The 20156-nt window shown below is 32.6% G+C and overlaps 2 protein-coding genes across 2 annotated transcripts in view; both read left to right on the top strand.

The window, feature by feature from the left end:
• LOC139527432 (Na(+)/citrate cotransporter-like) overlaps positions 1-19892 on the top strand; it is a 53280-nt gene extending 33388 nt beyond the window's left edge. Inside the window, exons 9-14 of the mRNA XM_071322894.1 lie at positions 376-480; positions 2416-2507; positions 5768-5880; positions 6683-6844; positions 7569-7706; positions 19669-19892. Coding sequence (XP_071178995.1) covers positions 376-480; positions 2416-2507; positions 5768-5856 — 286 coding nt within the window. The 3' untranslated portion in view covers positions 5857-5880; positions 6683-6844; positions 7569-7706; positions 19669-19892. The remainder of the gene's footprint in view (positions 1-375; positions 481-2415; positions 2508-5767; positions 5881-6682; positions 6845-7568; positions 7707-19668) is intronic.
• Positions 8205-12154, top strand: LOC139526319 (uncharacterized). The gene is made up of 2 exons (XM_071321450.1): positions 8205-8916; positions 11204-12154. The coding sequence occupies exons 1-2, from the start codon at positions 8671-8673 to the stop codon at positions 12152-12154; spliced, it is 1197 nt and encodes a 398-aa protein (XP_071177551.1). The 5' UTR covers positions 8205-8670.
• Positions 19893-20156: the final 264 nt, after the last annotated feature.

A 20156-nucleotide genomic window follows, 5' to 3' on the forward strand; every position in this document is an offset into this window, starting at 1 on the left:
AGGATTATACTTTAGTACGCCGACGCGCGTTTCGTCTACATAAGACTCATCAGTGACGCTCAGTTTATAAAGCCAAACAAGTACAAAGTTGAAGAGCATTGAGGATCTAAAATTCCCAAAAGTTGTGCCAAGTACGACTAAGGTAATCTATGCCTGGGATAAAAAATCCTTAGTTTTTCGAAAAAATTAAAGTTATGAAAAACTGCAATATGTACATATTGATATAGAATATGAATTTTAAACATGTAGGATTATTTATTTTTTTAAATTCTTTGATAATATCTCTACTTGATTTGTCTTATGTGTCCTCTGTCGCAGTATATTGTTCGGTCTGTGTATGATGATAGTGGAACATGTTTGGTTGTTTTTTTACAGCTTTGCCCAAGCTGCTGTGATTGGTCACTTTTTTATTCTAGCAGTATTATGGATAACACGTGACCTCGGTGGAGCCGGTGGATGGGGAGATATATTTCCGCCAAAGTAAGTGTACTACGGTGTGTATATATTGAGCTTCAGATTCATTGCTTATATATGTCATTATGTTTATTCTTTTCCAAATATATTATTCTTTATTTTATTGCAAATGCAGGTACAAATCTGTAATAGAAGAGTAATACAACTATTAAGGTAGATCATAAGTAAATATTTTTTGAGACAGAATTTTCTTACACTTAGCCAAAATGAAGATTTTACTATGTTCTTTCAAAAATATAATAAAAAGTATGGGTCACCGTGCTATTTTTCAAGCTATGAGTCGTTGAAAATTGCCCAAATTATGGTTAGATTGTTCATGGAAAAACACATTTGTGTGCATAAACAAAAATCTATGAGATAGAATTTTTAAACAAATTGTGAAAAGATAGGTTTTGTAATATATTTTAAGAAAAAAAAAATTAAAAAATGGTGTCACCGAACTTGTTTTCTTGCTACATTGTACAAGTAAAAAGAAAAAATTTCCCTATCAGTCCAGTATAATTTTTTTACTAAAAGAGTTATCTTCCCTTAAATGACTCATTTGAAAAAAAATGACTCTAAAAACCAAATAAAAATGATATTTGTTTAAATATTTTGAATTATACAATTAATTACCAAGTTTTCTTTATAGAACTAAACAGTCTAACCTTTAAATTGCAAATTTGTCTGCAAATTTGCAGATTTAGGCAAATAACTAGACCGATTTTTTACTGTGATTGTACAATCCAAGATGAAAGGCAGAAGAAAAATATGTTTTATAGAAATAACTCAAATGTATACCTGATAATTGTAATAACATACGTGTAGGATCAAAACACATAGATGAATGACACAAGATTTGTATTACAGTCCAAATTTAGTCATAAAATGCGTTTTTTGCAGCTTTATGTCCATGGTTCATTTATGTAGAATTGCGCAGGCAAGAAACTACTTACTATACGAATTTTTTTCAATCCAAAATATACATAAAGTTGGTGCAAAACAAGAAAAATCAAGGAAGGAAGAAATTTCACAAATTATTTAAATTTAGACATGTGTTGTCACAAGTGTCTTGTTTTATGTGCAACTGGATCTTCACCTATAATGATTTACTTTTCAAATCGGGACTTGGATGGAGAGTTGTCATATTTGAACTCATACCACATATTCTTATATCTATTTTTTTTCTAAACACTACGTACTTGATATTGGTAGGACAATATGCATGGTAACTTTAATATACTCACTAATAAATCTTGTCATATAAAGTCCTTATTGTTCCCGCTTCTTATAAAAGCAGGATTGTCAGTTTATCCAAATAAATTACACACGCAACAAGTACATGTTCCGCCTATACATGCTGCACAAAGTTGGTCTATAGGTTATTCAATACGAAGCATAAAGGCAGATAAAAAACAAATCATATTAAGTCTTATATACAAGATTTTACTTGCTGTGAACTAGCCGTCATTTACTGCGAGTAGTCTCAGATCAGTACTTTGTGTTTTGTTGTTGTTGTGAGGGATGTATAAATACCATGCCACGCCCGGTCAGTATTTTTGTTAGATGTTTCGTATCTATCCGATAAATAAAGAGCCTTTTTCAACTGATTTTTATAGTTTGTTCATATGTTTTATTGCTACATATCTGTCTTACGGTTGGCGTCCAATTTTGTAAGTGCATGTCCCTAGTCAAGAACCCGTACTTCAGTGGGTCATAACTGTCATATTTGTTTTTCGTAAACTCTTTAGTTTTAAATCAGGCCATTAAACTGTTTCGTGAATGTTTAACTTGCGGTGTCTTAACTTGAATGGAAAATCGTCTTATTGGTTAATCATACCACATCTCCTTCTTTTCAAATAATATATTTATATATAATTAACTTCGGACACACGAAATATATACACGTATAATTTGCATTTTAATAATCACATTTAAATGCAATTTATTTTATATTTTTAGGACAGTTACAGATTCTACACCATCTATATTGATATCGTGTAGTTTATTTATATTCCCATCAAGAGTACCAGATGTATTTTGTTTGAATAAAGGTGTGTATTTATTGATTGGTTATTAATTGCTTAACGTCTAGTGGCGAATACTTCATGCATGTTTAACGCATATTCATGACGGAAACAAATTAACAATTTCTCAACTGATTTTTATAGTTCGTTCTTATGTTTTACTGTTATACCACTGTCCCAGGTTAGGTGGAGGGTGTAGATCCCGCTAACATGTTTAACCCCGCCACATTGTGTAAGAATGTGCCTGTCCCAAGTCAGGAGCCTGTAATTCAGTGGTTGTCGTTTGAATGTGTGTTACATATTTATTTTCGTTCATTTTTTATATAAATAAGGCCGTTAGTTTTCTCGTTTGTCATTTCGGTGCCTTTTATAGCTGACTATGCGGTATGGGCTTTGCTCATTGTTGAAGACCGTACGGTTACCTATAGTCAGTGTATGTAAAGTGCGGATCCTAAAATACCATTTTCACTGTATATGCCATACATTTCTGATGTTGAATGGTAAATGAACAGACGAAAAAATTATGATTTTTGAAGAAAATGACGAAAATTGTTCACATGTACTATATTTAGTAATAAATGATACAAGTTATACAAAATAAGAGATGGGAACGGGTTTTTAACGCGCCAAGAGCCATCCATACGTGAAATATATACCGAAATAGGTGAATATTTAGGACGTTTTACGAACAAATCGTGCAGGTGATTAAAAACCAGCAGGAAAGATGTAGTTGCAAAACAATATTCATTACAACACAATTATTAATGTTGTATAACGTAGAATAGCTTTTGTTATTCAGTTTGCCTATATTGTATTGAATTCCACTATGATGCTATCTTTATGCGAGTCATGTTTACTGTTGAATAATGATACTTTACTTTCATTTTCACTGTAGAGCGATTCATTAGTAATGTATATGCGGCGCATTTTCGCTGTATGAATTTTATTAATTTGTATGCATTAAATTCCAAATTCAGCCGACTTGCACAAACAATAATTAAAGTAAGAAAAGGATTTGCAAATTGATAGTGCTGACTTTGAGATGAAAAGTTTGATTGAACACTCCAATAAATTCAATAGAATTAATATTTATTTCAAATAAAACACATCGTTGTCATAATATAACAATATGTGGATCATTTCAGAGTTGAAAGTGTTTTTAGATTAATGAAAAATATTTTCAAATGCATCCCAATTTGATAAAATTCATGTTTCTGCAGTAGTCATTATACGCATGTGCAAACAAATTTTATCATTGGATTTCGAGTATGGGTCTATTTACCAATCAGAAGAAGTATGTCATAGAATTTTTTATAATTCATCAGAATCTTTATTTAAAGTGTAGTTATATTTATCCAATGCATTGAAACTTCATCACTGAATACGTACATCTCGCATGTCTATCGAAATAGAATGGAATAAAAGGGGATAAAAACAACAATACTTTCTAATGTTTTTTTTTATAAATCACTTCTTGACCAATTTCAATGAGGTTTTGAAGTAAGATTTTTGATTTTGGGTCCGGTTTCAAATTGGCCCACAGGGTCCAAAATAAAATTTGAGGTTCTTTGGTAGGCTGAATTCATACATGATTGTGTTTATTATTATTTTTTTAATTTTTGGAACATTTAACAAGTTTGTGGGGTACAAACTGTCAAGAAATAAATTCTTTCGGATTTCAACAACAGTTGAATATTTGGGGTACTTTGGAATGCTGAATCTTAACGTGTTTTTAAATTTGGGATTTTGGTATTTTGGGCCAAGTTATCGAAATGGTCCACATTGAGGCCCAAAGGGTCCGAAATTCAACATTTTTTTTTTATTTCATCTAAAATGAAGTACAGCTTGAATGTTGTGTACATCATTACTCCAAACTGTTCAGGGTTCAACCTTCCTTTTGTGGTATTGAACTTTCTTTAAAATTTATATAGATCTATTCACTTAAATTAAAGTTGATCGTAAACCAAATGGGTCTTTGGACGACGCAGACGATAACGACATCATAGCAATATACGAACCGGAAAAAAAACATTGCGGGGAAACATTTCAGTTTACAGTTCACACATGTCAATACTGTGGGAAAATGTATAAATGGCCATCCAGTTTCTATAGACATAAACAAGTTATAAATAGATATAAATATTAAAGTAATCAAATAAGTTTTCATTTGTTGCAAGTCTAATTATTACATTAATCTACAATAAAAATTCATCGCATTTTCGAAAATTTTACATCAGAAATGAGTGCCATACAGTGATAATTCATCGCATCTATAGTGAAAATGGATCGCTTTTAATAACTGATATTCTATGTTATGTTGCTTTTATTACACATATTTGAACTTTAATACTGTTATTTTACATTAAAAAGACACATCATAATGAAAATATGTTAAAATTTAGTTTCAAATCAATTATTTTGGTATTTTCAAAACGTAAACAAATAAAGTTTTCCCATGATCCTTTTTTCTACAATGAACATACTCGCATACAACAGTGAAAATGAAATGACTGGATTCGCACTTTATATACACTGTATAGTTGTTAATTTCTGTGTCATTTTGGTCTCTTATGGGGGAGTTGTCTCATTGGCAATCATACCGCATCTTCTTTTTTATATAATAAGTATAGTAGGAAGGTCCTGTAATAAAACCCTTCGATGATGAAGGTCGAGGAAATGTACTAGACTTCCATTGAAAAAATGAGGATAAATTGGATGTGGACAGAAAATTAGCTTTGCAACATACCACCTATAGGACCCATCAAAGATTAGTAACAAGGGTTCTTAACTTGCACATATCGGGGTACTTTCTCTACACGAGGCATCGAATTTAACGTCCCCACATTGATCGGACGTGGTTTATATTTGTACATCCCACAATCCCAAAGGGTTTAGTGTCGGTCGAAAGAAACTTTGCAGTCCTCATATTTAATTTTAATATTGCTGTTGTTTAAACACGATGCTTTTATGTTTCACAGTTAAATGTATATAGTGGTCAAACGTATTCGTACTGCTTCATGTTATGTACAATATGTACAGAAAATATCCTCATACTAGTTGTCATTTTAATTTAATATTTACACGTGTATTTCAAAATATAAAATGGTAAGTTTTAAGATGATACAAATTGTACTTGGTTAATATTTCAGTATATAAATTATAGTATCACAGAAATAAAAAAAGTACAAGACGATTTAAAAGGTCTCCTGTAAAAGACCTCACGTCATCTCTACTTTAAGTGTTAAATGTTTTGATGACTTGTATGATGATTAATTTTCTAATAACAGGGGAAAATGAACCAATACCTCCGTTAGTACCCTGGAAAATTGCAGAGAAGAATTTACCTTGGGGTGTTATGATACTGCTTGGTGGATGATTTGCACTAGCCCATATAAGTGAGGTTTGTTGATATAAATAGTCAAATCAAATTGTTATATATACTACTTTTAGTTTTGTTAAAATGCAATACTTAAATGCAAACGAAATATATAAAACAATGGTGCTTGAGATTTCCCGGTAAAGGAGAGAATTATTTAGAGGTATATATTTAAACAGTTGTGAGTGAATTTGATTTACTTTCTCATGTTCTATGGCACTTCTGATGGAATGTCTAATACTAGTAATCTGAGCTTTCAACTGGTGTAGCTAAAAGATGGCATTTTATAAGTACATGTTCACACTGCGACAGAGAAAGAGCCGCTAGGATGATGACAATATGTCAATTGCTTTCTTATTATAAATAAAATGAACTCATAGAACTTTATGTGAGCATCTGAATTTAAACATCAGTTTAAATATACACAGTCATGCATGTTTATTTCTGTAATATCATTTGGTCTCTTGCAGAGAGTTGTCTCACAGGCAATCATACCACATCTTCTTTTTATTTCTATGTAGGGGCCTCGGTGGCCATGTAGTCTTAAGTACACATTATAGTTACTACTGTTATCACTAGCCAGTCAGCACTGAGGATGTGAGTTCGAAAACCGCTCGTGCGGGTGCACCCGACTCCAATTTTAATTGACTAGGATTGTCAGTGTTCGTAGGTTTTCTCCGAGCTCTCCGGCTTCCTCCACCAATAAAAACTTGGCACCACGAATAGTCCACAAACATGTTATAAAGTGGCGTTAAACACACAAAATTAGAATTTTTTATATATTAGTCGAATTGAATACTCTGAAAAGATTTTTTTTCAATTTCAGGAGTCTGGATTATCTAAATGGTTAGGTAATGAGTTGGCTGTCTTTAGCGACCTTGAACCTTGGCTTATGAATCTAGTGTTGTGCGTTGTTGTCGCTGCAGCAACAGAGGTCACCAGTAATACAGCAATATGTACTCTTATGATGCCAATTATGGCTCAAATAGTAAGTAATCCACACGTTTTAAGTCAGGAACTATTCAAATAATTTATTTAGGATTATGACTCTGTATTCACTAAGCATTTACCTACTAAGCTTACTACTCGAAAAGCAAAATAATTAATTAATATAAACGCTATTTGTTTATACGACACCAGATCAACAGTAAATTTTAAAAGTATGTTGTCCCCATTATGAATTTACCCAAGTTTTAACCTGTAAACACTTTTTGTGTCTCAAAATTATAATAAAAATGAGAATGATGACCTACTGTGCATACTACTGTGCATACTACGGTTTCTGTTTTATCACACAACAATGCGAATATTTAATGAATCTTGTTTTCTATTTTTTGTTTACCATGTCGACTTTAGATTCCCTTTGACTTATAAGTTTTAAGTGGTCTATTGGTATGATTCTGATCTTGCGGGAACTTATGGAATATCCAGAATAATTGTGGTGTCCGTGTATTCCATCGTTAAATCTTGAAGCAAAACTTTAATAACTCGGTGTTTTAGATTGATAAGAAAATTTTGCTTAAATTGTTTCGTAAAATATCATAATATTATTATAATCATTGGAAAAAAGGATATTTGTATAATGGTATTTTGCGTATATTCCGTAGTTTTTTTGTTGTTTTTTGTTTTTCTATTAAATTTTTCAGATCTTAACATCTGGACTAGTTGTTTATGTTTTTTATTTTCATAAGCTTTTTTTCGTACATTTGTAGGCTCTACAGTTACAACTAAATCCATTGTATATCATGTTTCCGACAGCCATTGCAACCTCCTTTTCATTTATGTTACCAGTAGCAACTCCGCCGAATGCAGTTGTCTTTTCATACGGACATCTACGAGTTATAGACATGGTAAGTACAGGGAATCAAATGTACTCTTTTGATATAATAAAATCTACCGGTTTCAAAATCAGGGCATTTTATATAGTCAATTTAATCTGTGTGATGCGCACATCACTTTTAATTACTTCTGGGTATTTGACGTGAGAACAAAAAATGACACCCGTCATACATGTAACAAGTATGTTAACTAGTATCAGCATATAAATTCATGATTTATTTTCAAATGATGAAGACATTATATTTTAATCAATTTAATTAAATTCTGGATCGAGCATGACAGTAACTGCTAGTAGTCCTGTAATGGCCTGACCACTAAGTATAACCAACGATTGGGCTCAGGCAAAAAAGACTATCAGGTGCTGATACTTTAATCAAGAGTCAATCTAACAAATGTTAAAAAGCTGAAAAACAAATAAAATACAATTTTACAATTTGTTGAATTAATGTTTCTAGTGTATGAAATGTCCAAAATAATTGATTGCACAGTCCGTTGAACAGGTCGAGAACTTTAGATTTCCTGACGTCAGAATATATTTGCATACTAATTTCCCAAATAGATCGTAAACATGACCTTGAAAAACTGACCAATCGAATCAATGAACTACAATGCATTGTGGGTTACTACGTGTTTACTATCACTCTAAAACACGTGGAATAAATGGGAAAACTGTCAATTTATATAGTGTCTGGGACTCTCAAAATACATGTTTTTGTTTTCCGAATATATTTAATGTAAAATATATAACATAATCTTCAATTTGCATGCTCAGATTAAAAAAATATTGTTTTTTGACTTCACGGGTCAACTTTCTTTTTTGCCTTGTAAAATGTAGTTGAACAGGTTATGGCCATTGTTATGCATTGTACCTGTAAATTAATTGCACGTGAAACAGTGAAATTTCAAATCGAGTGACCACTGTCCAGTATAAAAATCATTTGAGTTCTTTTAAACCTGTCATTACGGTTTGAAGGAATGGGATACACGTTTATCTATATATCGAGTTATGCTATTGTACTTTTCGTATCTTGTATAAGTATAATGCCATTTCAAAAACAATGCTGCTTCGAAAAACACAAAGAACATGGCACTGAAATACTACGTAATTTCAAGCATGTCCCCGCGGTAGCGTTACAGGCTGTCCAGCAATATGGATGTTACGACAGACGCAGACTAATCTGCACTGGATGTGTAAACTTTTTGTCAGGACCTGATCTAAAAGTAAGTACATCATATTTATGATTCTAAAAATATATGTTATAAAAATGTGTAAAGGTTCCGCGGAACCCAGTATCTCAGCTTTTTTTTTTTATGAATTTAAAAAATGTTTTATAAGAACCTTAACTTCAGACTGTATATGTTATGTTAACTGGAAGTCCATAGATAATTTATATACGGAAAATGTGGAAATATATATGATTTCCTGTTTAATAATTTCTTTTTTAATACTAGCTGAGTTTGATCATAAACAAGCTTCTGTCCAAGTTTGGGAGAAATCTATGCTAGTTTATGAAAGTTATTGAAATTTAAAAATTTTTAACCAAAGAGTGAATGTAATGTTAACTGGCAGAAAAATTAACTTAATCCATTTATAAGTTAAATACGGACAAACAGGATTTTTTAAACAAATTTATATATCTGGATACTATCTAATGATCATAAACAAACTTTTGTCCAAGTTTGGTAGAAATCAAGGATAGTTTAAAAAGTTATCAAAGTTTCAAAAAATTTAAAAACGAACCTAATATTTTTGGACGACGCCGATAAAACGGAATGTAGGATCGCTATATATATATATCTCGCTGTCAATGTTCGACTAAAAGCGGGGACAGTAAAATCTATTGTGTATACATTTTTGTAAATCGAGCAAATCCGCTTGTTGCAAAATTTTATACCCAAAATACCCGATAGGTATTTTTATCGTTTGGTTGCTGTCCTTCTGACTTGTGTGATATATCTTTTGAATTCTCCGGATCATAGTGGGTACCGTTTTGCCTATTTAGGCTATCTAAACATGCTAATTAATACAAAAATAGTTTTAAAATAAATAAATATGAAACATAAATTACAAGCCATAAGTACGGTGGCAGAATGCGGCCATGAAAGAAAAAAAATATGTTGTTCCCTCAAGATACTATGTCGTTCCCTCAAGATGCTATGTCGTTCCCACACGATAGTTATCTTGTTCCCTCAAGATACTATGTCGTTCCCACAAGATAGTTATCTCGTTCCCTCAAGATACTATGTCGTTCCCACAAGATAGTTATCTCGTTCCCTGAAGATGATATGTCGATATGGCGTTCCCTCAAGATATTATGTCGTTCCCTCAAGATACTATGTCGTTCCCACAAGATAGTTATCTCGTTCCCCCAAGATGATATGTCGATATGTCGTTCCCTCAAGATATTATGACGTTCCCTCAAGATACTATGTCGTTCATTCAAGATGTTATGTTGTTCCCTCAAGATGCTATGTCGTTCCCTCAAGAACTATGTTGTTCCCTCATTATAGTTATCTCGTTCCCTCAAGATACTATGTTGTTCCCTCAACATAGTTTTGCAATTGTATTGATATTGCATTGTTGAGGGAACGAGATAACTATCTTGTGGGAACGACATAGCATCTTGAGGGAACAATATAGTATCTTGAGGGAATATAAAAAAGAAGATGTGGTATGATTGCCATTGAGACAACTATCCACAAAAGACCAAAATGACACAAACATTAACAACTATAGGTCACCGTAAGGCCTTCAACAATGAGCAAAGCCCATACCGCATAGTCAGCTATAAAAGGCCCCGATAAGAATGGACACCATATTTATTTTTTCTTTCATGGCCGCATTCTGCCACCGTTATACATAATTTATTCAACAAAACATTGTTACATGAAACTTTTTTTTTTCAAACGGGTTTCTTTGATCACTAGATTACATATGTATATGTATTCCCCCGCTTACATGGTAAAGTAGAACTTCATAGTGATTGCCCTTTCGTCCAACCGTCAGTCTCGGAGTCCGGCTGACCCTCCGTCCGGCCGTCCGTATGTCAGTCCTACTGTCCGATATATTGTCCTGTGCGGTTTCGAATGTGTATTCACAGACTTAGTCTTCTCGTTTAATTCGATGTACACATTTTTACTTCCCAAATAATCTAATGAAATTTCCATTAATACATAATGCATAATTTACATGTATGATGAAAATAGAACTGGTATCAGCTCAAACGCTAATATCAGACTAATGCGTCGCAATATTCTCAAGTTGATTTTCATAGTTATCCTACCAACATAAATGTAACATTTGTCGCTAAACATACAACCGATTTATGTCAGTGTCGCGGTTTTTCCTTACACAATGTTAATCATACAGAAAATGTATAGTACAAAAGATATTTTTGTCTTATATTTTGCCTACAAATTTTTACCTACAAGTTAAAAAATATAATGTCTTTACAATGACTTGTGAAATATTGCAACCAATTTAATACTTGACTTTATCAAATTTCAGAGAAAAAAGGAGCATGCAGATGATATTCAAATACCACCTTCTAAAATAGCTAAATACACGATGGTTAATAATGATAGCACATCCGCCAGTGTTCCTATGAATAACAGACTATCTCGAGTGGTTCAAACAGACACAGTTTACCATGTGGATGTAGATGTTCAAACCTGTGCGACTGTCCTCGCTCGGGGAGAATTTGGTTGTCAAGTTGATTCTGTGTCACCAATATTTCAAGAATTGTCCGCTCAAATACAAAACTTGCATTGTATTATTTCAGAGAAAGATATGGTCATTAATAGTTTAAGGAAAGAAATCGAAGGCCTTTGCAGTATTGAAACTGAAAAAGATCGTATTAAGGTTATTGAACAAATTTTTCTCAAAGAAAAAGAGACTTTAAAAGGTTGCGATTATTCTAAAGATGCAAATGGTTTATCGAGACTTTCTCCAAATGATATACTCGAAAAACAAACGCCTATAGTCAGAAAAGTAATTAATTGTTTAACCAAATCTGTTTTAGATGTTGATACTCATGGAAATTCTAAAAAACGCCAATTCCGCAAGTCTTTGGCAATTGAATTGTTGTTTTCAGCAAAACATTTGCGTTATATTTCTCCCATGTCACTTGCTCCCTTGATTTTATTGTATAATTCAACAGGAAGTAAAACTGCAGTTGATATTTTTTCCCACACTTTACCATCAGGTGGTTACACATTTTTACAAAACTGGTTGCTGACATTGAAACCGAACCCATGTGTCCCTATGAATGAAATTTCTGACTTGGTATATGCCTTCGACAATAATCAGCGATTACAAAAGGTTTGGTTATCTAGAAATGCCAATAAACAGACATTAGAAGTAATGACAAACATTATAAAATTAGAATTAAATGGTTTTAATTGTCAAAAAAATGAAGTCTTAGACCCACGACATTGGCGAAAATTTAGGACCTTTTGAAGAAGTACAACCGACTGAACAAGACTCGCTTAACGTTTTACAAACTACACTAGAAACTGTTTTACAACAATATAATGTAGATACAGAAACAGACACAATACAAAGCAAAATCACGGATGACAATTTCAAATCTAAGTTTATTCAGTGTCATCAGTGCAATAAAACATTTGGTAAAAACAAGATAAAATGTGATGTTTGTAAAATTAATCTCAGAAATGGGACACTACCTCAGGAAGCGATATCAACTAGGATTGTAAGAGAAAAAAAAACAAGAAACGGTTAAGTTTATTAACTACACAGAAAACTTCGCGGATGACGGGAGTGTAACTTTAGAAAGCAAGACAGATTCAATTCAAAGCACTTCTGCATCACTTGAGCATCCGTTGTACACTACAAAATCGGCGCCACTGCCGACAGATGTTTCTACAAAAATTAGTCTAATAGATCCTGTGTTTGTAAATCCTGCATCAAAATCCTCTCTAAGAGTGGTTTTAGATAAAATTGCTATAGATTCTGGAGTTAGTACAGGATCACGTCATTTTGTGTATGTTGTATGCGATGGCTCTCCTATGACACTTATTTGGCAACTTATTATGGAGGAACCAGAAAAATATTCTTGGGTCGTCCCACTTATAGGTCTAGGTCATGAGGAGATGAACATGGTAAAATCCTTTACAGAGATATTTTTTGATTTCATATTAAAACGGTTTTTCGAAACTCAGGGATATAAAACCCCTAAAGCCCTTGCTTTCGCAAAAAGATGCTCAGATCATCATATTGCCTTCGACAATTTATTCAAATTTAGGGAATCAGTCTGAATGGAATTGGTATATAGTTTTAGAAACACAAAAAAAAAGTTGCGTTGATGAAAATTTTAATGGTTTTGTCCAATGGCTAAAGAATAATAATGACAATACTTTACTTTTCATTTGTAATCTAATGTTACCATGTTTAGAATCCATATTCATGTTCCTCAAAGGTGTGAGAGAGAACAACTGTGTGCTTATAGAAAGGGCTCGAAAGATATTTCGTCAAATTTGTTATGGGAGACACCACACAAAATACATGTTAATTGATAGTTTTGGACTTTGCGATAGATTCCTCATGCCACCAGAAATTCTAAATTGTCTGAATAAACACGAGTCGTTTTCCCGTAGTGGTCGGATCGATGCTCATCAGGGTTTGGATTTCATTTTAGAGGAATACAATCGGAACATTAAAAACCATATCTCTGGTGTAGCTAACAGTATCAAATGGGAAACCGTAACGAAGAATTACGATACGCTTGAAATTTTGACGGGGAACATTAACTCTTTACTTGGAAGAATTGAACAAACGAGGCAACCGAGACAAATACAGGAATTTAAAACCGAAAGGGACATATTTCGAGCAGAACTAAGAAAAACAAAATACCTATATCCAATAAATGAGAGGAACATCATAGGTTTAGACCCAACGCTACAATGTTCACAAAATATATCAAATTTCACGTCTTTGTCGTACAATAATATGGATAACATCATGAATAGTTTTCTAAAGATCGGCAAATATCCAAGTCCATTAAAAATTTCAAAAATTCCAATATCTGCTTTAGAAGAAAACGAAATTAGCAAAGATGAAAACAAAACAAAACCACAGCTGCTTGCTATGATTGATGAAAACATTGCTCTATTGCCCCCAGAACAAAGGGAACTGTTTGAATTAGAAACAAGAGGCCCTCAAGAGCCGGAATCGCTCACCTTAATTCTTTTGGTTAAATCTCTCATCAATGATTATTTTGGCTTTTCAATTTATTTAAATGTTTTTTGGATCGTCCTTTTTTCTTCAAAAGCCAAAAAAAAAATAATAATTTTCTCCTATGTTCTATTTTAGCCATAGGAGCTAAGTTTCTTGACATGCAAGGAAATAAAATATAAAATTTATACTAGATACTCTGAAACTCATTTAGCCTAAGTTTGGCTGAAATTGATACAGCAGTTTCAAAGGAGAAGATTTTTTAAAGTAAGTCAACATGATGAACAAATTGTGAAAAAAGTCTTTAAAGGGCAATAACTCCTTAAGGGGTCAATTGACAATTTTGGTCATATTGACTTAATTGAAGATCTTACTTTGCTGAACATTATTGCTGTTTACAGTTTATTTCTATCTATAATTATATTCAAGATAATAAACAAAAACAGCAAAATTTCCTTAAAATTATCAATTCAGGGGCAGCAACCCAACAACAGGTTGTCTGATTCATCTGAAAATTTCAGGGCAGATAGATCTTGACCTGATAAACAATATTACCCATCGTCAGATTTGCTCTAAATGCTTTGGTTTTTGAGTTATAAGCCAAAAACTGCATTTGACCTCTATGTTCTATTTTTAGTAATGGCGACCATGTTTGTTGATAGATCACAACTTCGGATACAATTTACAAACTAGATACCCTAAGGAACATTCAGTTAAAGTTTGGAAGTATTTGGCCCAGTAGTTTCAGAGAAGAAGATTTTTGTAAAAGATTACTAAGATTTACGAAAAATGGTTAAAAATTGACTATAAAGGGCAATAACTCCTAAAGGGGTCAACTGACCATTTCCGTCATGTTGACTTATTTGTAAATCTTACTTTGCTGAACATTATTGCTGTTTACAGTTTATCTCTATCTATAATAATATTCAAGATAATAACCAAAAACAGCAAAATTTCTTTAAAATTACCAATTCAGGGGCAGTAACCCAACAACAGGTTGTCTGATTCATCTGAAAATTTCAGGGCAGATAGATCTTGACCTGATAAACAATATTATCCCTGTCAGATTTGCTCTAAATGCTTTGGTTTTTGAGTTATAAGCCAAAAACTGCATTTGACCCCTATGTTCTATTTTTAGCAATGGCGACCATGTTTGTTGATAGATCACAACTTCGGATACAATTTACAAACTAGATACCCTAAGGAACATTCAGTTAAAGTTTGGAAGTATTTGGCCCAGTAGTTTCAGAGAAGATTTTTGTAAAAAATTACTAAGATTTACGAAAAATGGTTAAAAATTGACTATAAAGGGCAATAACTCCTAAAGGGGTCAACTGATCATTTCCGTCATGTTGACTTATTTGTAAATCTTACTTTGCTGAACATTATTCCTGTTTACAGTTTATCTCTATCTATAATAATATTCAAGATAATAACCAAAAACAGCAAAATTTCCTTAAAATTGCCAATTCAGGGGCAGCAACCCAACAACAGGTTGTCTGATTCATCTGAAAATTTCAGGGCAGATAGATCTTGACCTGATAAAAAATATTATCCCATGTCAGATTTGCTCTAAATGCTTTGGTTTTTGAGTTATAAGTCAAAAACTGCATTTGACCCCTATGTTCTTTTTTTAGCAATGGCGACCATGTTTGTTGATAGATCATAACTTAGGATACAATTTACAAACTAGATACCCTAAGGAACATTCAGTTAAAGTTTGGAAGTATTTGGCCCAGTAGTTTCAGAGGAGAAGATTTTTGTAAAAGATTACTAAGATTTACGAAAAATGGTTAAAAATTGACTATAAAGGGCAATAACTCCTAAAGGGGTCAACTGACCATTTCCGTCATGTTGACTTATTTGTAAATCTTACTTTGCTGAACATTATTGCTGTTTACAGTTTATCTCTATCTATAATAATATTCAAGATAATAACCAAAAACAGCAAAATTTCCTTAAAATTACCAATTCAGGGGCAGCAACCCAACAACAGGTTGTCTGATTCATCTGAAAATTTCAGGGCAGACAGATCTTGACCTGATAAACAATATTACCCATTGTCAGATTTGCTCTAAATGCTTTGGTTTTTGAGTTATAAGCCAAAAACTGCATTTGACCCCTATGTTCTATTTTTAGCAATGGCGACCATGTTTGTTGATAGATCAAAACTTCGGATACAATTTATAAATTAGATACCCTAAGGAACATTCAGTTAAAGTTTGAAAGTATTTGGCACAGTAGTTTCAGAGGAGAAGATTCTTGAAATAGTTTACGACGACAGACGACGACAGACGACAGACGACAGACGACGGACGACGACGGACGCCAAGTGATGGCCAAAAAACTGAAATATGCCAAGAAAGCAATACTAATTGAATTTGTTAACATTCTCAGACAAGAATTAGGAAATGTCCTCAACAGTTTTGATGAAATTTCAGAGCTGATATAGGTGTAATACATGTTTTGTCAATTTCTAATCATAAAAATATCACACAGTGTTATGTATAGTAGATATCTCTTTTCAAGATAATGGAAAACTTATCTTTCTGAAAGGTGTGTGTATATAAAAAAATAAATAAGGAGGTGTGGTATGATTGCGAATGAGACAACTATCAACTAAAGTTCAAATAAAGTGGACATTCAACAATGAGAAAAACCCATACCATATAGTCGGTCATAAATAGGCCCGATTGGTGATTACACGTGTTTAGTTATCTAAAGACAAACAAATGAATACATACCCGACCCCAATTCAAAAAATATATCGCATGAATTTTGTTTAAAGCTTAGAAATTTTAATATAATGGATATAAAATAGACACACTCTAAGTGTTCCTCTTTTGTACGAACCCACACAATGCATTGCTCCCTTATTATTTAACTCTCTCAATGAAAGTTTAACTTATGGGCAATAGTGTTTTTCAGTGTTGTTCCGTTGCTATCTTGTGGACGAATCTGAAATCTTCGTGTAATCATCAATCATATCAAGGTTAAATTCCGACTAAATTCAAACACTGGTTTCTTCGCAAAGGAACAACTCTTCGCTAATCTGAGCAAGGAACGAGTACTTTATATCACGGACTATAAATATGGATACACAAAATGAAAATCCAAGCGAAATTGTGAATCCCACAATTCAGGAAAAAAAGTGTTGCATTTCAGTAAATAACACGTGTTCTCGGATGATTGTAAACACGTAGTAGTCCATCATACGGGGCGCCGAATGGGACTCTTGTGGTTTTGTACTCAAAATTCAATTTTGTACGGACAAAAGTGACTTTTGTTCAACAAAAATAAGTTCAGTTTAACAAAATTTGTATCATACTACAAATTTAAAATTTTGTCATACAAAATTATCTATCAGCGGACAAAAGTCACTTTTGTCATGACAAAATTCATTTTTGTTACACAGACTTGAATTTTGTTACCTAATTTGAAAATTGGGCGACAAAAGTCAATTTTGTATTCAAATTAGTTTAGTTTGGTTTCTGTGAACTAATTTGCATACAAAATCGACTTTTGTTACACAAAATTGACAAAAATGAATTTTGTCTCAACAAAATTGACAAAATTGACTTTTGTCTCAACAAAATTGACAAAATTGAATTTTGTCTCAACAAAATTGACAAAATTGACTTTTGTTTCAACAAAATTACAATATTGAATTTTGTCTCAACAAAATTGACAAAATTGACGTTTGTCTCAACAAAATTGACAAAATTGACTTTTGTCTCAACAAAATTGACTTTTGTGAGACAAAATTGACTTTTGTGAGACAAAATTGACTTTTGTGAGACAAAATTGACTTTTGTGAGACAAAATTGACTTTTGTCTCAACAAAATTGACAAAATTGACAAAATTGACTTTTGTCTCAACAAAATTGACAAAATTGAATTTTGTCTCAACAAAATTGATTTTTGTCTCACGAAAGTCAATTTTGTCACATAAAAGTCAATTTTGTAACAATTTTGTCGTCACAAAAATGAATTTTGTCGTCACAAAATTGACTTTTGTCTCAACAAAATTGACAAAATTGACTTTTGTCTCAACAAAATTAACAAAATTGACTTTTGTCTCAACAAAATTAACAAAATTGACTTTTGTCTCAACAAAATTAACAAAATTGACTTTTGTCTCAACAAAATTGATTTTTGTCTCAACAAAATTGATTTTTGTCTCAACAAAATTGACAGAATTGACTTTTGTCTCAACAAAATTAACAAAATTGACTTTTGTCTCAACAAAATTGACAAAAGTTAATTTTGTCTCACAAAAGTCAATTTTGTCTCACAAAATTGAATCTTACCTCACACAATTGACTTTTGTGATTTAATTTCCATATCAGGTAACAAAAGTCAATTTTGTATGCAAATATGTTTATATTTGCATACCTTTTAGACAAAATTGACTTTTGTCATGACAAATATGAATTTTGTCTACAAAAATGAATTTTGTCATGACAAAAATGAATTTTGTCTACACAAATGAATTTTGTCATCACAAAATTGAAGTTCTCACAAAACAAGTCTGTAGCACATAGTTTTGTAAGACAAAAAGTATTTTGTTATGACAGAATTGAATTTTGTACAAAACCACAAGAGTCCCATTCGGCGCCCCGTATATCATGCATTGTTACTCATTTAGTTGATTGGTCAAAAACCCAGGTAAAAAATATTTGCGTCATACGTAAATAAACAATTACATGTGCGAGTACATAAGTATGCTAATTTATGCATATCCATATAAGGTAGTGATCCTGACCTGTTGAATCCGAGAAAATGTTGTACTTTCAAGAACGGTTACACTTCTAGTATTTCACGGAGAAGAGGTTTAATTATATGATAGGCAATTAGAAGGCTTTAAATACAATGTTATATTATTAACTCACTCTGTGGTTAGTCACGAATTGTGTCCAAGAGGACGTCTCAACGAAATGTTCCTCGTGATCGTAATGACCTTACCGTTTTCCTGTAACGGATACGTGTGAGAGAGGGAAAGGTAGCGATAATACGATGTTTTAACGTTCTTATAAGGTTAAAGATAAATAATCCTCCCACACTGGAACACATAAAAAGATTAAGAATATAATCAAACGAACTAAATAAGTTGAGGAACAGCGCAACAGAATAAGTCCATTGATTATTGATGTATCATTATCATTGCTTAGATCTTCTGTTACCTCGGACTCGGACTGATTTTAATCTGAGTTGTACCGTGCGTTTGTTTCTTTTATATTGGCTAAAGGTATAGGGGAGGGAAATTGAGATCTCACAAAACATGTCTTACCCGCCAAATCCAATTTGAGGAGCCTCTGGCCTTTGCAAATCTTCAATGTTTTTTTGTCCCCCGCGTAATACGTTGTGGAAGAGGACATTGAAATACTGCACGTCCGTTCGTCTGCTTGTCTGTTTGTTCGGTCTTGTTAGCGCGATCCATGTACAATTTTTGCCATATTTTTATAGAACTTATACTATAAGTTAGTACCAGCAATATATCAGACAAGTTCTATAATGGTGGAAAAAATGTGGTCCACACTTTCAAACAACCCGCTACGCTGGTTATTCAGTTCACCACATTTTTTATGTTATTTTTTCATAGACAGAACACATATTACAGTCATTCCTTAAGTAAAGGCAATACAAAAACAAAGATACTGAGTTTATAAACTGGTATCTTTAAGTGACCAATATTCATAAGCTTGTATTTTTTTCATTGTTTTATTTCAGGTGATGATTGGTTTTATAATGAACATTATTTTTGCATTGTTATATTTCAGGTGATGGTTGGTTTTATGATGAACATCATAGGAATACTGGTACTCATTTTAGGAACAGAAACATGGGGAGCTAGCGCTTTTAACTTTCACACATTTCCAGATATATTTAGGACAAACAATGTATCTGATATTGTACAGAACATTAGTTTACTAGTAAATGGTACTTGTTTGTGCTCAAATATTACCATGACATAGCATTTATTAAATAAACTCTTCATAGATACAAGGATTAAAAATTTATATTTACGCTTCAAAAGACTCATCAGTGACGCTTGAGTCAAAAATTGTTAAACGACCAAATGAAGTACGAAGCTGAACAGAATTGAGGACCACAAATTCCGTAACGTTTTGTCAAATACAAGTAATCTATTCCTGAGGTAGAAAAGCCTTAGTATTTCAAAAATTCAAAATTTTGTTAAAAGGATACTGCCTTCCGCTCCTCTTTCTTCGATGCAAATTCTCGTATGAAGTAAGCATATTTAAAACAA

The sequence above is a fragment of the Mytilus edulis genome, chromosome 6 (assembly GCF_963676685.1).
Source record: "Mytilus edulis chromosome 6, xbMytEdul2.2, whole genome shotgun sequence".
NCBI lineage: Eukaryota > Metazoa > Mollusca > Bivalvia > Mytilida > Mytilidae > Mytilus > Mytilus edulis.

What these genes read in the sequence shown, in the direction of transcription:
- LOC139526319 (XM_071321450.1), top strand. Translation starts at nt 8,671, where the DNA reads ATGGGATACACGTTTATCTATATATCGAGTTATGCTATTGTACTTTTC. An exon ending in TGTCAGGACCTGATCTAAAA is followed by an intron (nt 8,917 to 11,203) that starts GTAAGTACATCA and finishes ATCAAATTTCAG; the next exon opens with AGAAAAAAGGAGCATGCAGA.